At 35.9% G+C, this 15,512-nt stretch overlaps 2 protein-coding genes across 4 annotated transcripts in view; both read left to right on the forward strand.

The window, feature by feature from the left end:
- Positions 1 to 1,784: 1,784 nt before the first annotated feature.
- LOC306988224 (uncharacterized protein) lies at positions 1,785 to 7,427 on the forward strand (the record flags this gene model as incomplete). The annotated part of the gene is made up of 4 exons (XM_079593031.1): positions 1,785 to 1,879; positions 2,962 to 3,128; positions 4,291 to 5,202; positions 7,303 to 7,427. 4 exons carry the CDS (start codon positions 1,785 to 1,787, stop codon positions 7,425 to 7,427), a joined length of 1,299 nt encoding a protein of 432 aa, XP_079449157.1.
- Positions 7,428 to 8,305: 878 nt separating this feature from the next.
- Positions 8,306 to 15,512, forward strand: part of LOC306988412 (uncharacterized protein) — a 28,164-nt gene continuing 20,957 nt past the window's right edge. Inside the window, exons 1-3 of one of the 3 annotated variants that reach the window (XM_079593387.1) lie at positions 8,306 to 8,391; positions 9,296 to 9,382; positions 9,810 to 10,006. In XM_079593387.1, coding sequence (XP_079449513.1) covers positions 9,952 to 10,006 — 55 coding nt within the window. In that variant the 5' untranslated portion in view covers positions 8,306 to 8,391; positions 9,296 to 9,382; positions 9,810 to 9,951. Of the gene's footprint in view, positions 8,392 to 9,269; positions 9,383 to 9,809; positions 10,007 to 15,512 lie in introns of all 3 variants that reach the window. The other 2 variants (XM_079593389.1, XM_079593388.1) reach the window with 2 other exon arrangements.

Here is a 15,512-nt window from a genome sequence, read left to right on the forward strand (position 1 = left end):
ACTGAAAAGTCCTGAATGAGCTTAAAAAGATTACAGAGTTGTCTGACGAGTAAGATGCAGATACATGTGCAGGCCTATCATTAAATAACATTTTATTAAAACATACAAATACCTAATTTTTAAAACGGATGCGCCTCTTGGCTTTTGCATCCTGTGATTTGACACAGACTCCAGTGATAAAGACTCCATGCTTGACTCAGACTCCAGTGATAAAGATTCCAGACTTAACTCAGACTCCAGTGATAAAGACTCCAGGCTTGATTCAGACTCCAGTGATAAAGACTTCAGACTTGACTTAGACTCCAGTGATAAAGACTCCAGGCTTGACTCAGACTCCAGTGATAAAGACTCCAGACTTGACTCAGACTCCAGTGATAAAGACTCCAGACTTGACTCAGACTCCAGTGATAAAGACTCCAGACTTGACTCAGACTCCAGTGATAAAGATTTCAGACTTAACTCAGACTCCAGTGATAAAGACTCCAGGCTTGATTCAGACTCCAGTGATAAAGACTTCAGACTTGACTCAGACTCCAGTGATAAAGACTCCAGGCTTGATTCAGACTCCAGTGATAAAGACTTCAGACTTGACTTAGACTCCAGTGATAAAGACTCCAGGCTTGACTCAGACTCCAGTGATAAAGACTCCAGACTTGACTCAGACTCCAGTGATAAAGACTCCAGACTTGACTCAGACTCCAGTGATAAAGACTCCAGGCTTGACTCAGACTCCAGTGATAAAGATTTCAGACTTAACTCAGACTCCAGTGATAAAGACTCCAGGCTTGATTCAGACTCCAGTGATAAAGATTTCAGACTTAACTCAGACTCCAGTGATAAAGACTCAAGGCTTGACTCAGACTCCAGTGATAAAGACTCCAGACTTGACTTAGACTCCAGTGATAAAGACTTCAGACTTGACTCGGACTCCAGTGATAAAGACTCCAGACTTGACTCGGACTCCAGTGATAAAGACTCCAGACTTGACTCAGACTCCAGTGATAAAGACTCCAGACTTGACTCAGACTCCAGTGATAAAGACTCCAGACTTGACTCAGACTCCAGTGATAAAGACTTCAGACTTGACTCAGACTCCAGTGATAAAGACTCCAGGCTTGACTCAGACTCCAGTGACAAAGACTAAACATCTCTGCCTCCTCCCCTTGAGTCTTAACTGTTAATAATAATTTGAAAACATTTAATATACCAAAATACACTTGGAATGCTGATTAAAAATGGTATAAAAAAGAAAAAGATCATGGTTTTCTTTTTTTTAATGTAAAACTTGCCTTCTTTTCCTGCTTGTTTACACATCATGAAACAATAGCACCTTACAAATGCAACTGCAGATCGCTGTCACCAGCAGCATCAGTACAGCAACTATCAGCGCTACGCTTGTCATGTTCTGTAATGCACAGAATACAGTCACTAGTGTAATCTTAATTAAACTGCTTAAAGTTTCAAATAAGTCATTAAATAAATCATTATGATGATGAAAATGGTCATTTAACATGAAAGGCTTGTCTTTTTTAACAGCCAATAGGCTTCAGTCCAAGACACAACGACTGGCAGAAGCAAATTCTGGATATAATTTTATTTGACAAAAATTTGTATATGCATCTCATAAACATTTGTTCTTTGTTTATCTGCTAAAAGTGAATAAAGTGAGAGTTTAAGTGTATATTTGACATCAAACAGACATAGACTAAAAGTCACAAAAGTCACAAATAGAGGATAAAACATGCTGTGATACCTTCACATGTGTGTTGCATGATGTTGTCCAGATGTGTGGTCTGGTTTCTGATGGGATTGTTGAGCACACAGCTGTAGGTGTTTGTGGCGAGCAGGACGAGACCGAGGGCCGTGAGAGACCGGTGGTGTGATTATTAATGAGCGACCGGTCTCGTATCTCTCACGGAGGAGCGGAACCAAAAGAGGAGCAGAGCAGAATAAATAAATATTATTAAATATTAGCCGTGCAATATCGCTGTATATAAGCACGCTGTGATTACCCACAGCCGAATCACAGCCGTGCTGATATACAGCAATATCGAACAGCTACTTGTGGGATATTGCTCATTTAACATTTAGCTAGTAGTTTGTGGTGGTTATTAATGGTTATTAGTATCTTTAATATTTAAAAATTAAATGTTTTATACTGAGAAATGAAGGATCTATTTTCTTTATTGCTAATGTAGTTATTGGAAAATCAAATTTAGGTTCAAATGAATATATTATCCCACTGTTAGGTATTTATCTGTAGTGGGGAATGAAACGGTCTCTTAAATAAAAGAAGCAGAAAAGAAAAAAAAAAACTACTGCAAATATGGGTGCCATTTTTTTTTTTTTTTTTTATTACTGATGTTTTTTCCGTCTCAGATTATGAGAAACAATATACTGACAAAGCAGTTTTTTAGTAGTTCAGCCTATCCTGACTCAAATAAAGTCAGATCTCTGCTGATGATCCTGTAAAGCTTGTGTCAGGAGTGTCACTATTACATAACAGCTGCTAAAAGCCTCAATTTTAAATGTCTATAGTTTACTAGTTTTCAGCTCATTCATTATGCTGATGTCTTCAATCACCTGTAAACTGACACTTAAAGCTCATTTCATTGTCAACAGACTGAGACAAACTGCATAATCACCACTTTTGAAATCTACTATTTATTTTGTTATAGTCTGTGATAAACCATGTTTTATGTAAAAACAACTACAAACTAAAAACCAATTAATAAAAATTCATCTAAATGTATTATTGCTTATTAATCTGTAGATTCATTTCTGAATTAGTTTATCTTACTGTATTTATATTCTTACATTTTCTTTATATTTGGATTATTTTAATTCTGGTATTTTTTCATGTTTTCCTACATGTCTTGTACAACTGTACATTTTTGATATATTAACATAAATGCATAGAATAAAATTGTGATTTTGATCATTTATTGTTGATTTTGGCAGATCTGCTCCTCCTAACACACATTCACCTTCAGTGAAGCTCCTCCCACAGCAGTTCACCAATAAATGCTGGATTATTCCCATCAGTCTACAAGTGAAGATTGAGAACAGCGAGAACATGAGTGATCCAGAGTCCTGCAGGATGAAACATGAAGAAACTGAAGAAAGAGGTTGGTGTTTAATGATTCTTCATTAGTAAAGCTGAAGAACATTAAGGTTATAAAACTTCAAGCAGTTCAACAGATTTTGTGGTTCTAGTAAAAAAAGAAAAGCAATTTAGGAGCTGTGAAATAACATAGTTAAAGTAAAAAAATAAAATAAATAACGTGCAGGGCACTTTCCATGAACTGGGTAAAAAATATCCTGAAACATTTATATTGGTTGTCAGTAGGGATGCACTGATCCAATATTCAGTATCTATCAGCTCCGATACTGCAATTTTTGGACAGGACTGATCCAAATCCAATACTTTGCGTACTCGTGGTTGTTACTGTTAAGCTCCACAAAAGGCAAAAAATCATATAAGCTCCTCCATTCAGCATTTAAACAGCATGTCATGTTGTGTTACGACAGTCAGCACGGTAAAACTCACTCCAAAATTCAATACCCCCATTTTATACTTTATCTAGATAAAGCAAAATGAATTTGCTTAAAATGACTTATTAATATGGATGATTATGGCTTACAGCTATAAAAAACCCAAATTAGAAATTAGAATATTGTGAAAATGTTTTCATAGCTGTAAGCCGTAATCATCAAAATTATAACAAAATAAGGGCTTGATATATCTCACTTTGCATGTAATGAGTCTATATAATATATTAGTTTCCTTATATAACCTTTTAAGTTGAAGTACTGAAATAAATGAAGTTTTGCACAATATTCATATTATGTATCAATATTCAATTATATATCAATTACACTCTCCTTATAATCTATGTTGTGTAACAATTGATAATTTTTGTCATTTGTTGTTTTTCTCTATAATAAGTAGTCTACAATATCTAGATCGTATAGTTGATCCGTTATCCATACGGAACAGGTCCTATGGTTCGGCACGCATGTGAATCGTGGATTAACTTTTAAGTTTTACCATCTTACAGTGAAAGTTTATCATTTGGACGTTTATCATTTACACATTTTATGTGAAAGACAGCAGAAGAGGTGAAAATCTGGACTCGCACTGTTATCTGTGTTACAACTTTTGTATAGCGTCTGTCTACTTTCTGTTGTTACGTCAGTGTTCACTTTCTCAGGGTTCATGTCGCTTCCCGTCACATTTCTCTCTTTGATTTTTTTAAACGATTTACAGAAAACTTACTTTCATTTTAGACTTGCTGGAGGAGAACGAGGAGAGTGAAGAACTGAGTGAAGTGGAGGAGAAACATGATGTCAAAAAAGGAAATAAATCTTTGAGTCACTCACAGACTAAAATGATTTTTTTACTGAAGAGAAGATCAAACAAATCTTTCACCTGCTCTCAGTGTGGAAAGAGTTTCTCATACAAACAAAGTCTTAAACGTCACATGATGATCCACACCGGAGAGAATCTGCACACATGTGATCAGTGTGGGAACAGTTTCTCATACAAACAAAGTCTTGAACGTCACATGATGATCCACACTGGAGAGAAACCACACACATGTGATCAGTGTGGGAAGAGTTTTATACAGTCACACTCTTTTAAATCGCATTTGCTTTCTCATTCAGGAGAAAGACCGTTTCACTGTGATCTGTGCGGGAAAACGTATTTTTCTGCATCATCCCTGAAGGTCCACCTGAAAGTTCATACAAAGGAGAAGACTCACGTGTGTCCTTTGTGTGGAAAGAGTTTTAGTCTCCTGAGGTGTTTAAAAGAACACCAGAAAAGACACAGTGGTGTGAAGAATTATTTGTGCTTTGATTGTGGAAAGACTTTTATTACAAATACTGATCTGAAAACGCACCAGAGAATTCACACTGGAGAAAAACCTTACAAGTGTTCACACTGTGAGAAGAGATTCAGTACGTCATCATATCTGAAAATACACGAGCAGATTCACACTGGAGAGAAACCTTACAAGTGTTCACACTGTGAGAAGAGATTCCGTCAGTCAGGACATCTGAAAATACACGAGCGGATCCACATTGAAGAGAAACCTTACAAGTGTTCACACTGTGAGAAGAGATTCCGTCAGTCATCATATCTGAAAATACATGAGAGGATCCACACTGGAGAGAAACCGTATCACTGTATTCCATGTGGCAAGAGTTTCACTCATTCATCTAGTCTACTCTTTCATTCAAAAAAACAAATGTGTGAAATCATGATATAATGTTTGAATTCATCTTCAGATCCAGCTCTTTCACATGCAATGTTGCGTCCTCATCAAACATGACTCTGTAACATGTTGTGCAATAACATAACATATAAATCAGGACCAAATCAGACATGACCTGTCCAATAAATGTTGTTTCTTATCCTAATAAAAAAGCTAAAAACATTCACGTTTCCTATTCCTTTTATACCGCCACCTACTGCATATCTTTCTCCTGCATGGGTGATGTATATGTATTTTATTTTTTCATGAGAATGTAAAGCCTCATCCACCCCAGAGGATCAGAGTACTTTAATATCCACCAAAATGTTCTTAATGCTTCTTTTTTGTTGTTGCTAACTTATAACCAGCTTAATTCCCTGTTTTCAATCTATAAAATAATGCAGATATTATACTTTTGAAAGCGAATCAGAACAAATGACAGAAAACCCTCAAGACTTTTTCTTTAGGTCTATCGAGCGGCTGCTAAGAGCGACGAGTCGGTCCCCGATCTTCACGAAGGGAAGCACGACTCGCCACACTCGCCTTTGAGTCTTTCTTTTTTGTACCTTTGGTGCTAACGAATCGTATTTTGAGGATTATATTTTCTCAATGAATTTCAAAGAGCATCGGAAAGTTGTTTGATAGCGGTTAATTTTTAATGGAAGCGTTTTGTGAGGGAACTATTTCCAATTCCAATGGTTTACAGTTTTTTACAATCGCTATGACAGTTTTTTCAATACATTTAACACATTTCCTAAACTCTTAACGCACCAACACACCTAAAACACACAATTGGCAAACCGGTTAATTTCATGCTCAAAATCACACATTGTAAACTAAACTCCAAAACTAATTTTCAAAATACAATAATACACTAACACAATACACTATGTCTAACAAAACACTGCAAACATGTTTCAAAATCAAATAATTATTCAAAACACTAACACGTTCTCTTCCAACAGGAACATTTAGTCAATCATAACACAATGACAAAAAAAAAAACACCAACATAAGCTGAAATTACAGAAACTGCATTATTTTGTGTCAGGTCTGCCCTTATACAATAGAAGTATATTGTTTTGATCATAGATTGTGTTTTGCACTGTAGTTTCTTTTGAAGCCTCTCAACATTTTTGTTTTATTTCAATTCACAATATTCACTTTGACTTTAGCCTATAACTTATGTTTAGAACATGATGTTATCTGTTCTGACATACAGTGTGAAATCATTTGAAAATTTGGCAGTAAAATTACATTGTTTTGGTTTTGGTTGAGTTGGTGTAAAAGAAGTTCAAGCATTTTAAATTTGTGTTAACTGTATGCATTTTGTGTCAAAGCAACAATAAATGTGTTAATTTTATAGCCTACAAAGGTGGATGTTGTGCTAACCGTGTTAAGAGTTTAGGAAACTTGTTAAATGTATTGAAGAAACTGTCATAGCGATTGTAAAAAACTGTAATGCTAATTCAGGGCATGTGTCTTTGGTGTTAGATTTTGGTGTGGGGATTTTTTTATTTTGGTGCTCGAGTTGCCAATTTATTTTGTAAATTCTGTGCAACTGAGATTTAAACCAGGCTAGTGTCTTCTGCTGGTTAGATTAGCATAAAAAAACTATCTTAACTGTTAAATAACAGATATAAGATTAAAATAATATCTGATTTGTCTCATTTTAAATAAACACACACACAAAAAAAAAAAACATATGAAAAATGAACATAAGACATTTTTGCAACAGTTAAATAAATGTTCAGTGAGGCTACCTTAATTTTGGCCCATTTTTTTCTCAGGTTTCGTCATGCTGGCATTTGTGGAGGTTGTAATGGAATTTTTTGATGTTCATTGATCTTTAGTAGATATTACAAAGTAGTGTCTCATGTTTCTATTGTTCGTATTGTGTGTGAATGGGTAAATATATGAGTGTGACACTTTAGGAGCATATGGGACAGGACATTTGATCCTGGTATTGACTTTTGGTGGTCTTAAGTGACAACTAGGCTAAGTGATAAACAGAAACTTATTTAACAATGGGTCTCTTATCTAGAGGGCATGGCAGAAAGAAACCTGCTGGAGAAAGACCTTGATTATGGTATAAAGGCTGCCCATTGCTTCCTGTCTATGTCTCACTCACCCTGCAGTGTAACAACTGTGTGGCGAGTCGGCGACTGAACCTTCTTGCAAGAATAAATACTTCTCTTTTTATAAACTTGACTCTGAGTGTCTCTTACGCAGTGATGATGTTTAATGATTTTATTTTAAATTTTTTGCCACAACAGAAGTCACATTTAAAATCTCGAATGACAATTCAAATTTATTCATTTATAATTTTGGCTTTCGTTTCAGAGTTGGTTAAAATCTAAAGATTTAGCGCAAAAATATGATGTCAATCAAAGTTGGAGTGTTTTTGAATGATAAGAACCTATTCATTTTTGATAAACAATCTGATTGTTATAGGTAAACATTTTATCCACAGATGTAGTGTAAATATTCAACTCCATTTCAGTGGATAGAATGATCTGAAGCTATTTGCAGAATCTCGTCAGTGGATTTCGGACAGAAATGCCCTAAGACTTCTTTCTGTTTGGACTTGTTTATCTCTCCCCAACATTTGTTTTTCCCCTTTACCTTTGTTCTGTTTTATTTTTTCTTCTATGTGCTGTATCAACACGAGAACATGCATATGATTGTTGAATTATGCCATAACTGTGTGTACTTAAATTCAGTTTAATTTGTTTTCCAAACTGCTGCATAATGGCACACAAGTGCCCTGCTCGCTCCAAAGCCACTTCAAGGGCTCTGGGCATAGGGATTTTTCATTTTATTTATAAACAGAACATTTTAAAACTTCATAAAGTTATACAATGCCATTTTAACATAAAACAGAAGCCAAAGAGATATTGGGGGATACATATAAATTACATTTTACAAATTTAATTACATTTAATTTCTATATATTCATATAATTACAAATAAATTTCGTATGTCTAGTAATTACATTTAATGAGTCATAAAATATTTTAAGATCTTTACAAAAAACGTAAACGCTCACTTCCGTTTGTAATATGCCCTATTTGGATTTCACCGCGCTGTGTTTACGTCATCGACGTCAGCCCGCTCACAAGTCTTCTCTGAGGTGAGCAGTTCACAGAGTTTGGTATATTTTACCATAGACATACATTGTACAGTTAAAGCAACAATCTGGGTCGTTTTCTGTATTGGTTTCGTTGGATACACCGCTATTTGGGCATCTGTATTGCGCAGTCAACGAGCTTGTGAGAAACAGTTAAATCGATTATTTCGTGTGTTTTTGTATGTTGTATATTTTATCTTCTACACTCTCCGGTATTTTGAGATAGGCTACCGTAGCAATTGTTTTAGTTAGGCTACTTTACATCATTAAAATAAAAATATGTAGGCTACTGGAAGGATTAATGCTAAAATACATTACTGAGCCTGTGACAAACCATGTGGGACTTTAATTCAGTCACAGTAGCCTAGATATAAATGTGAATATGTAGATTAATGTGAATTATTAAGTTTTAAACTAGAAACATTGAAAATCACGCTGTCCTGCTTTATTTCATTTTTAAACCAACTTTTATCATGTATTATTATCATTACCATTGCACATACAAAATGTTAAGTTAATGATTTAATTCCTTTATTGCTATAAATGCAGTTAGAAAATCCAACTATTTGCATATTATGATGCTGTAAGATGGTAAGATTTACCTGTAGTGGTTGTAGCAGGTCTCCAACATAGAAATGAACAACAAAAAAAAAAAATCTGTAAAGGTTTGTCGTCGTTTGTATTTGTTTTTATGTATTATTGATGTTTTATTTTTCTCACGTTGTGAGAAATAATACTACAACAGAGCAGTTTTTCTACCCCAAACACTTATAATGAAGTCAAATCTCTGCTTGTGATCCTGTAAGGTTTGTTTCAGAATTGTCACTATTAACAGCTCCTGAAAAGCCTGTTTAATTCATGTCAATAGATCTTGTTTTCAGCTCATTCATTATGCTGATGTCTTCAGATCACCTGTAAACTGCCACTTAAAGCTCATTTCATTGGTGTTAACTGAGGCGAAATCTACATGATCATCACGTTTCATATCTACAAGGTATAAATCTCTTAAAAGCATTTATTTCTTTATAGTCTGTGATAAACCATGTTTCACGTAAAAAACTAAAAAAATCTAAAAACTCTTCTATCAAAAACATGATGTTGACGTGTTATTTATTCCTTACAAATTACTATATTTCTGAATGATTTTTTTATTCATACTTTTTTAGGTTTGCATTCTTTAATTGTAAGATTTATTGGCATGTTTCTATATTTATTTGTATATTTGTTCATGCAGCAAAATAAAATGAAGGGTAAAAGTGTAGTAAAATGTTTATATTAGATTGAATCTTTAACAAAATAGAAATACACAGAATGTGAATTTGTGGTAAAAGCAAACAAAATGCTTAAATTGTGTAAGAATGGATTTCTCCTGAAACTGATCTCAATAATTTTAACCTGCAATCAAATTTTTATTTTGGCAGATCTGCTGTTCCTACTACACAACAATTCGCCTTCCGTGAAGCTCCTAAAACGATCCACCTTCACTGAAGATCCTCCCACAGCATCAATGAATGCTGAATTAATCACGTCAGCCTAATAGTGAAGAAGTGTTGATGAAAGAACATGAGTGATCCGGAATCCTGCAGAATGGATCCTGGAGACATGGAAGAACAAAGAGGTTGGTGTTTATTCTTAATTCTTAATTTAAGAGAACATTAAGGTGATATAATTTAAGTCGTTTTTGTGGTTGTAGTTGGAAAAGTCATATGAGCTGTGAAATAATATAGTTTAAGTAGCAAATGATACATGTGACTGGGTACAAACTATAGCCTGTCTGGAATTGAAATCTTTTTTTTCTTCCAACAATTTACCAGAGAAATTAGTGTTATTGAGCTTTTGAACATGTCTAAATACGTTTTACAACCCTGAATTGTGTCATTTGGTTATTTTCTTGCAATACACAAAGTGTATCAAATAAATAAACTTGGGTTGGAAATTTAACATAAATTAAACAAAAGTGAAATTTATAGTTACGGACAAACTTAAATTTCTCTTAAATTATGGAAGTTAATTATAGTTAATATATAATATAAGTTATTTCTCTTAAAATGACAGTTTTCTTACAATAATTTTAGTTCAGGGTTGATGAATGCAGTCAACACTACAGTTTGTGTAAACATTTTTATAATGAGAACATGAAACATCATGAAACCATCTTCAAACCGTGTTTTTGCCTAAAAAAATCACTGCAAAGTGCAATATGAGTATGATAAGTGTTTATATAATAAAGATCCAAGGTACTTCCTCCGGTTCAAAAATGATAAAAAGCCTTTATTTAAACATGGCTCTACAAACATCTACATTAGTAACTTAAACACTGCACACTGATGCATTTCGGTCATTCGATGCATAGTCACTTTTAATGTTTGTAGAGTGAGCCATGTTTAAATAAAGGCTTTTTATCATTTTTGAACCAGAGGAGAAGTGCCTTGGATCTTTTTTCTATAATTGCAAGTTTGATACCCAATCAAAGAGCACCTTCTGGGATTACTAAACAAAGGTCCTTCCAGCAAGCAGCACTCCAAGATTTTTTTAGTTGATCTGATAATAAGTGTTTATCAATTGCCAGTGATGTCGTGCTGTTCCGCGGTCTGAATATACATACTCTTCGCAACGTCTCTGCACTGCTTTTGCACTGCACTGGAGTTTTAACTCTGCGTTTATTATTCAGCTGTGTACCTATGGCTCTTAACTTTTCTTTACTCCAACTGCGTAGCCTGAAATCTCATCCTCGTCTCGATGCAACTAGACTCTGTACGGAGCTCGGGGTTGCTAGGCGACCGCGCTATGTCCATCGTTCCTGTCGCCGCCATTTCTCATCGCTCTGCCCATCGTCGTCAGCCATTCCTTCCATCTGGTCGAACAGATCGGATATCTGTAATTCTATGCTGCCGTCTACTCACCGTGGAATTAGGGCTGGGCGATAAATCGATTTTATCGATTAACTCGAATGTGTAGTGTACATCGATATGTTTGAATGAAAATCGGTTTTCTCTATAATATCCGCCGACGCTCCCTCTGGGCTCCCGTAGTTCCGGACGCGCTCAGCGCGTTTGCCATAGAGCTACACAAACAACATGTCAAATGAACAAGACCGCGGCTGCACAAGCAGACCCGCCAAAAATATTTGCAAACTGAATCCGCAGGGCTGCCAACTCTCACGCATTCATCGTCAGACTCAGTTGTAGTTCAGACTCAACTGCTCAGCCGCAGTTGTCACTTTCCACACGCTCTCACGCCACACATCCATTTCTCACGCAGAGAAAATCGCAAAGCAAAGAGGACACTGACACCGACAGAGAAGGTTACGGTACTATTCATATAAAACAAATTCTCAGCTCTCAGATTCTGTCAATTTAATTACAAAATTCAAACAATAAACACAGTTGTGGCGCTTGTAAATGTGACGTGACAGATCTCAGTTCAAGCGGCACGTGAACCGACCATCTGTTACTACTAACTTAGTTAATATAAATAAACACAAATGATCAATAGGTCATTTGAAAGATACAGTTCAACTTACCGAAATGTAATAAAATCGATCGATCAAGTGTTTTTCAACCGCAGAAAGAGGTCCATAAACAGCTCAGTCACATAACGTTACGTTCACCTCAGGAAAGCCATTTAATGACCATAGCACGTTAGTTAAACTTAAGAAATTGTCTGTAGAGAGGAGTATTTTGCTAAATATGATAACTATATTACATATTTATTATATTTTTTCCTATATAATAAAATAGTATTACGTTGTCATTATAAAAAACGCATTAAAATAAATTTGAGATGTTAATTTTAACCTTTAATAATAAGACCAGCTGACAGGGCTCTGTATGTTTACAGTAGGTGAGGTTTTTTTTGGGAGGAGAAAAATTAACACAACACATTAACGTATCTACTGTACCTAATATTTATCTGAAGGAATCGATATGGAATCAAGATCAGAATCAAATCACAAGAATTGAAATTGTGAAATTTGTGTCAAACAATAGCCTAATAAAAACAGTAATATAAAGTCAGTGTACCACTATGTAAACATTGTGTTGTCACTAAACTTAATAAAATTCTGTTTAGTCACCAACTGTTTTGACAATCACAATACACTTACCGGTATAATTGTGATGCAAGTGTTTTTTTTACATCCCCACTAATCCCAATCCACCCATTTTATGTTATGTTACGTTATGCTATGTTACATTTTCACTGGCAGGGCCTGCCATCTTGGCTTGTTGTTTCTGATTGCACTTTATATAATTAAATAAAGCAAAAACTTGTTTTGAACAATTTATTTGCCATCTGCAGATTGATTTTAAATAGGGGGGAAAAAAATCGGTTTAAATCGTAAATCGGATTTTTTGTGAAAAAATCGGGGATATTTTTTTTAGGCCATATCGCCCAGCTCTACGTGGAATACATCATACCTCACTAAAAACTGTTTCCTGTGATCTGTCCTGTCCTGTCTGATCCATATACACACAATGGCCCTCATTTATAAATCTTGCGTCGAAACGGGCGTATATGTTGGCGTAAGATTATGCTTACACTCATCTCACCGTCTGATTTATGAAGCTGTGCGTACCTTTGAAATTCAGGTGTACGCAATACCTGCCTCTTGATAAATGCCGCGGCTGAAAACGATCGTCATTAGATTAACACGCCCCTTTATATTCACGTCTCCGCCTCCCCCACGCCCTCATTTTACGCCATGGAAACACGGAAGACGGCAAAGAGGAGAAACTTCTCCGGTGGAAATCCAGTTTAAATCGCTGAGCAAATTACCTATCACAATGCATTATTTTACAGCACGTGTTTTGAAACTATTAGCGTTGAATTTCGCATGACGTCACATGTAATGGGGTGTACAAGTGATGATGATGTGAATAATTGCATGACAATTTGTAATATTCTTCTTATTAGTATTATGATTTTGATTATTAATGACGCTTATTGTTATTTAGAAGAAGAATGTCTTTGTTATTGTTATTATTATTATTTGTATTATTATTATTATTTAAAAGAAGAAGAATGTCATTTTAATTATTTTGTCAGTCTGAATTATTTTTTGGTCATTGAAAGCCTTTCATTACTGAACCCAGTCCGTGCGCACCTGCCGGGCTTAACTCACAAAAATAAACACTGAAGTTTATAATTTCTATGTTGTTGTTTTTTTACAGTGGGTCATAATATATCATATCTTTAGTTTGTCAGTGCATTTTGTGTGTTAGGAATTGTTTTTTTTGCGCATTTCAGCACTAACTCAAAACGTGCGTACATGTACACCACCTCCTGAGCTGCCGTAGGATTTGAGCGTGCCGTACGCCAACGTCCATATTGATAAATCGCAAAGTCACCGTGGTTTTGGGTGTACGCCAGGTGTACGCTGGAAATTTGGTGTACGCACTTTTCATAAATGAGGGCCAATGACTGCGGGTTTCATCCTGCAGTTGCGCTGTTTAACTGTCGGTCTCTCACAGATAAGGCTACTGTCCTCTGCTCATTACTAACTGAGACAAACTTTGACTTATTGCTCCTCACTGAAACATGGCAAACTCCTAATGACTATTTCCACCTAAATCTCCTCACTCCCTCTGGATACAGCCACCTGGCCAAACCTCGTTTGACATCAAGGGGTGGTGGCCTGGCTGCTGTTTACCGCAATAGCATTCCAGTCAAAACTATTGACTTTCATGTGACTTCAACCTTTGAATATTTAGTTCTCAAAGTTTCTGGCACATCTCCAATGCTCTTGATTCTCCTGTATCGTCCACCTAAATCTATGTCAAACTTCTTTAGTAAACTGTTAACCCTTTCCTCTGTCTTATCTCATTGTGTTATATTACTCTGTGATTTCAATATATATGTTGATACCGAATGTGCAGAATCACGTGAACTCTTGTCAGTGTTTGAATGTTTCAATCTTGTACAACATGTCGATTTTGCCACACACTCAAAAGGTCACACACTTGCTCTCGTCTGCACAACTGGTTTACATAATATTTCCGTGCTTGGTTCTCAAATTGGACTGTCTGATCACCTCCTCGTTGAACTAAAATGTGAAATGTCTCTTCCCCGCCTCAGGGTGAAATCCACTATAACATACCGTAACCTCAATTGTGTTGATCCACTACTATTTTCTGAATCTATACAAACTCATCTCTCTGACATTACTGAACACACAAGCTCCCTTGATATCCTTAACAAATATAATGCCTGTATTTCCACTGCCCTCAATATTCACACCCCTCTTAAAAGTAGATTTGTGCCTTCTACGCACACGTCTCCCTGGTTTACCCCTGCACTTCACAATCTAAAAACAGCTGGTCGTCGTCTTGAATGCTTTTACAGAAAAAATGGTTTAACTGTTCACCTTACTGCTTACAATGACCATATTCAGTTATACAAATCTGCTATAAATACTGCACGCTCTATAGTTACTACTCATCATTAACAATGCATCCTCTCGACCAAAATCACTGTTTTTTATTGTCAACAAACTCACCAACCCTCCTGCACCTGTCATGAGTAACTCAGCAGACCTCTAGGTCATTCCTGCACTTCTTTCAAAGTAAAACTGATAGTATCTATAATCTCTTCCTATCCATGATCTCTACTGCTCTCACGCATGACCTCCTCACCACTTCTACACTTGGTACTCTCACTGATTTTGCCCCTCCAACCCCTGCTTATATCTCTGAGCTAATTAACAAAGCAAACTCTTCTTCCTGTCATCTTGATCCTGCTCCTACTGGTTTACTTAAAAAATGTGCACCAGTTATTTCACCATCGATTTCACTTCTCATCTCTCAACTTCTAAGCAACATTTCCTCTGCATTTGATACAATCGCTCATAGTATTCTCATTTCATGACTCTCTGCTCTTGGTATTTCTGGAACTGCCCTATCCTGTGTAGGATTTGAGGGCGAACCAAACACAAATTAATCTTCCAGGTGATTTGTTCAAACATAATTCCACACAGAACTCAACACTCCAGACCTCAAATCACTAATCCAGAACCATAAAACCCAGGCTCCAGCCATTCTACCATAGCCAACGAAAACCCCCTAGTAAGAAATTTATGGTCATGCAAGCTTCAAGGAGATGAGGCCAACAACGAAGAATGTCTTCAA

This window comes from Phoxinus phoxinus, assembly GCF_949152265.1.
Source record: "Phoxinus phoxinus genome assembly, chromosome: 20".
In the NCBI taxonomy this organism is placed as follows: Eukaryota; Metazoa; Chordata; class Actinopteri; order Cypriniformes; family Leuciscidae; genus Phoxinus; species Phoxinus phoxinus.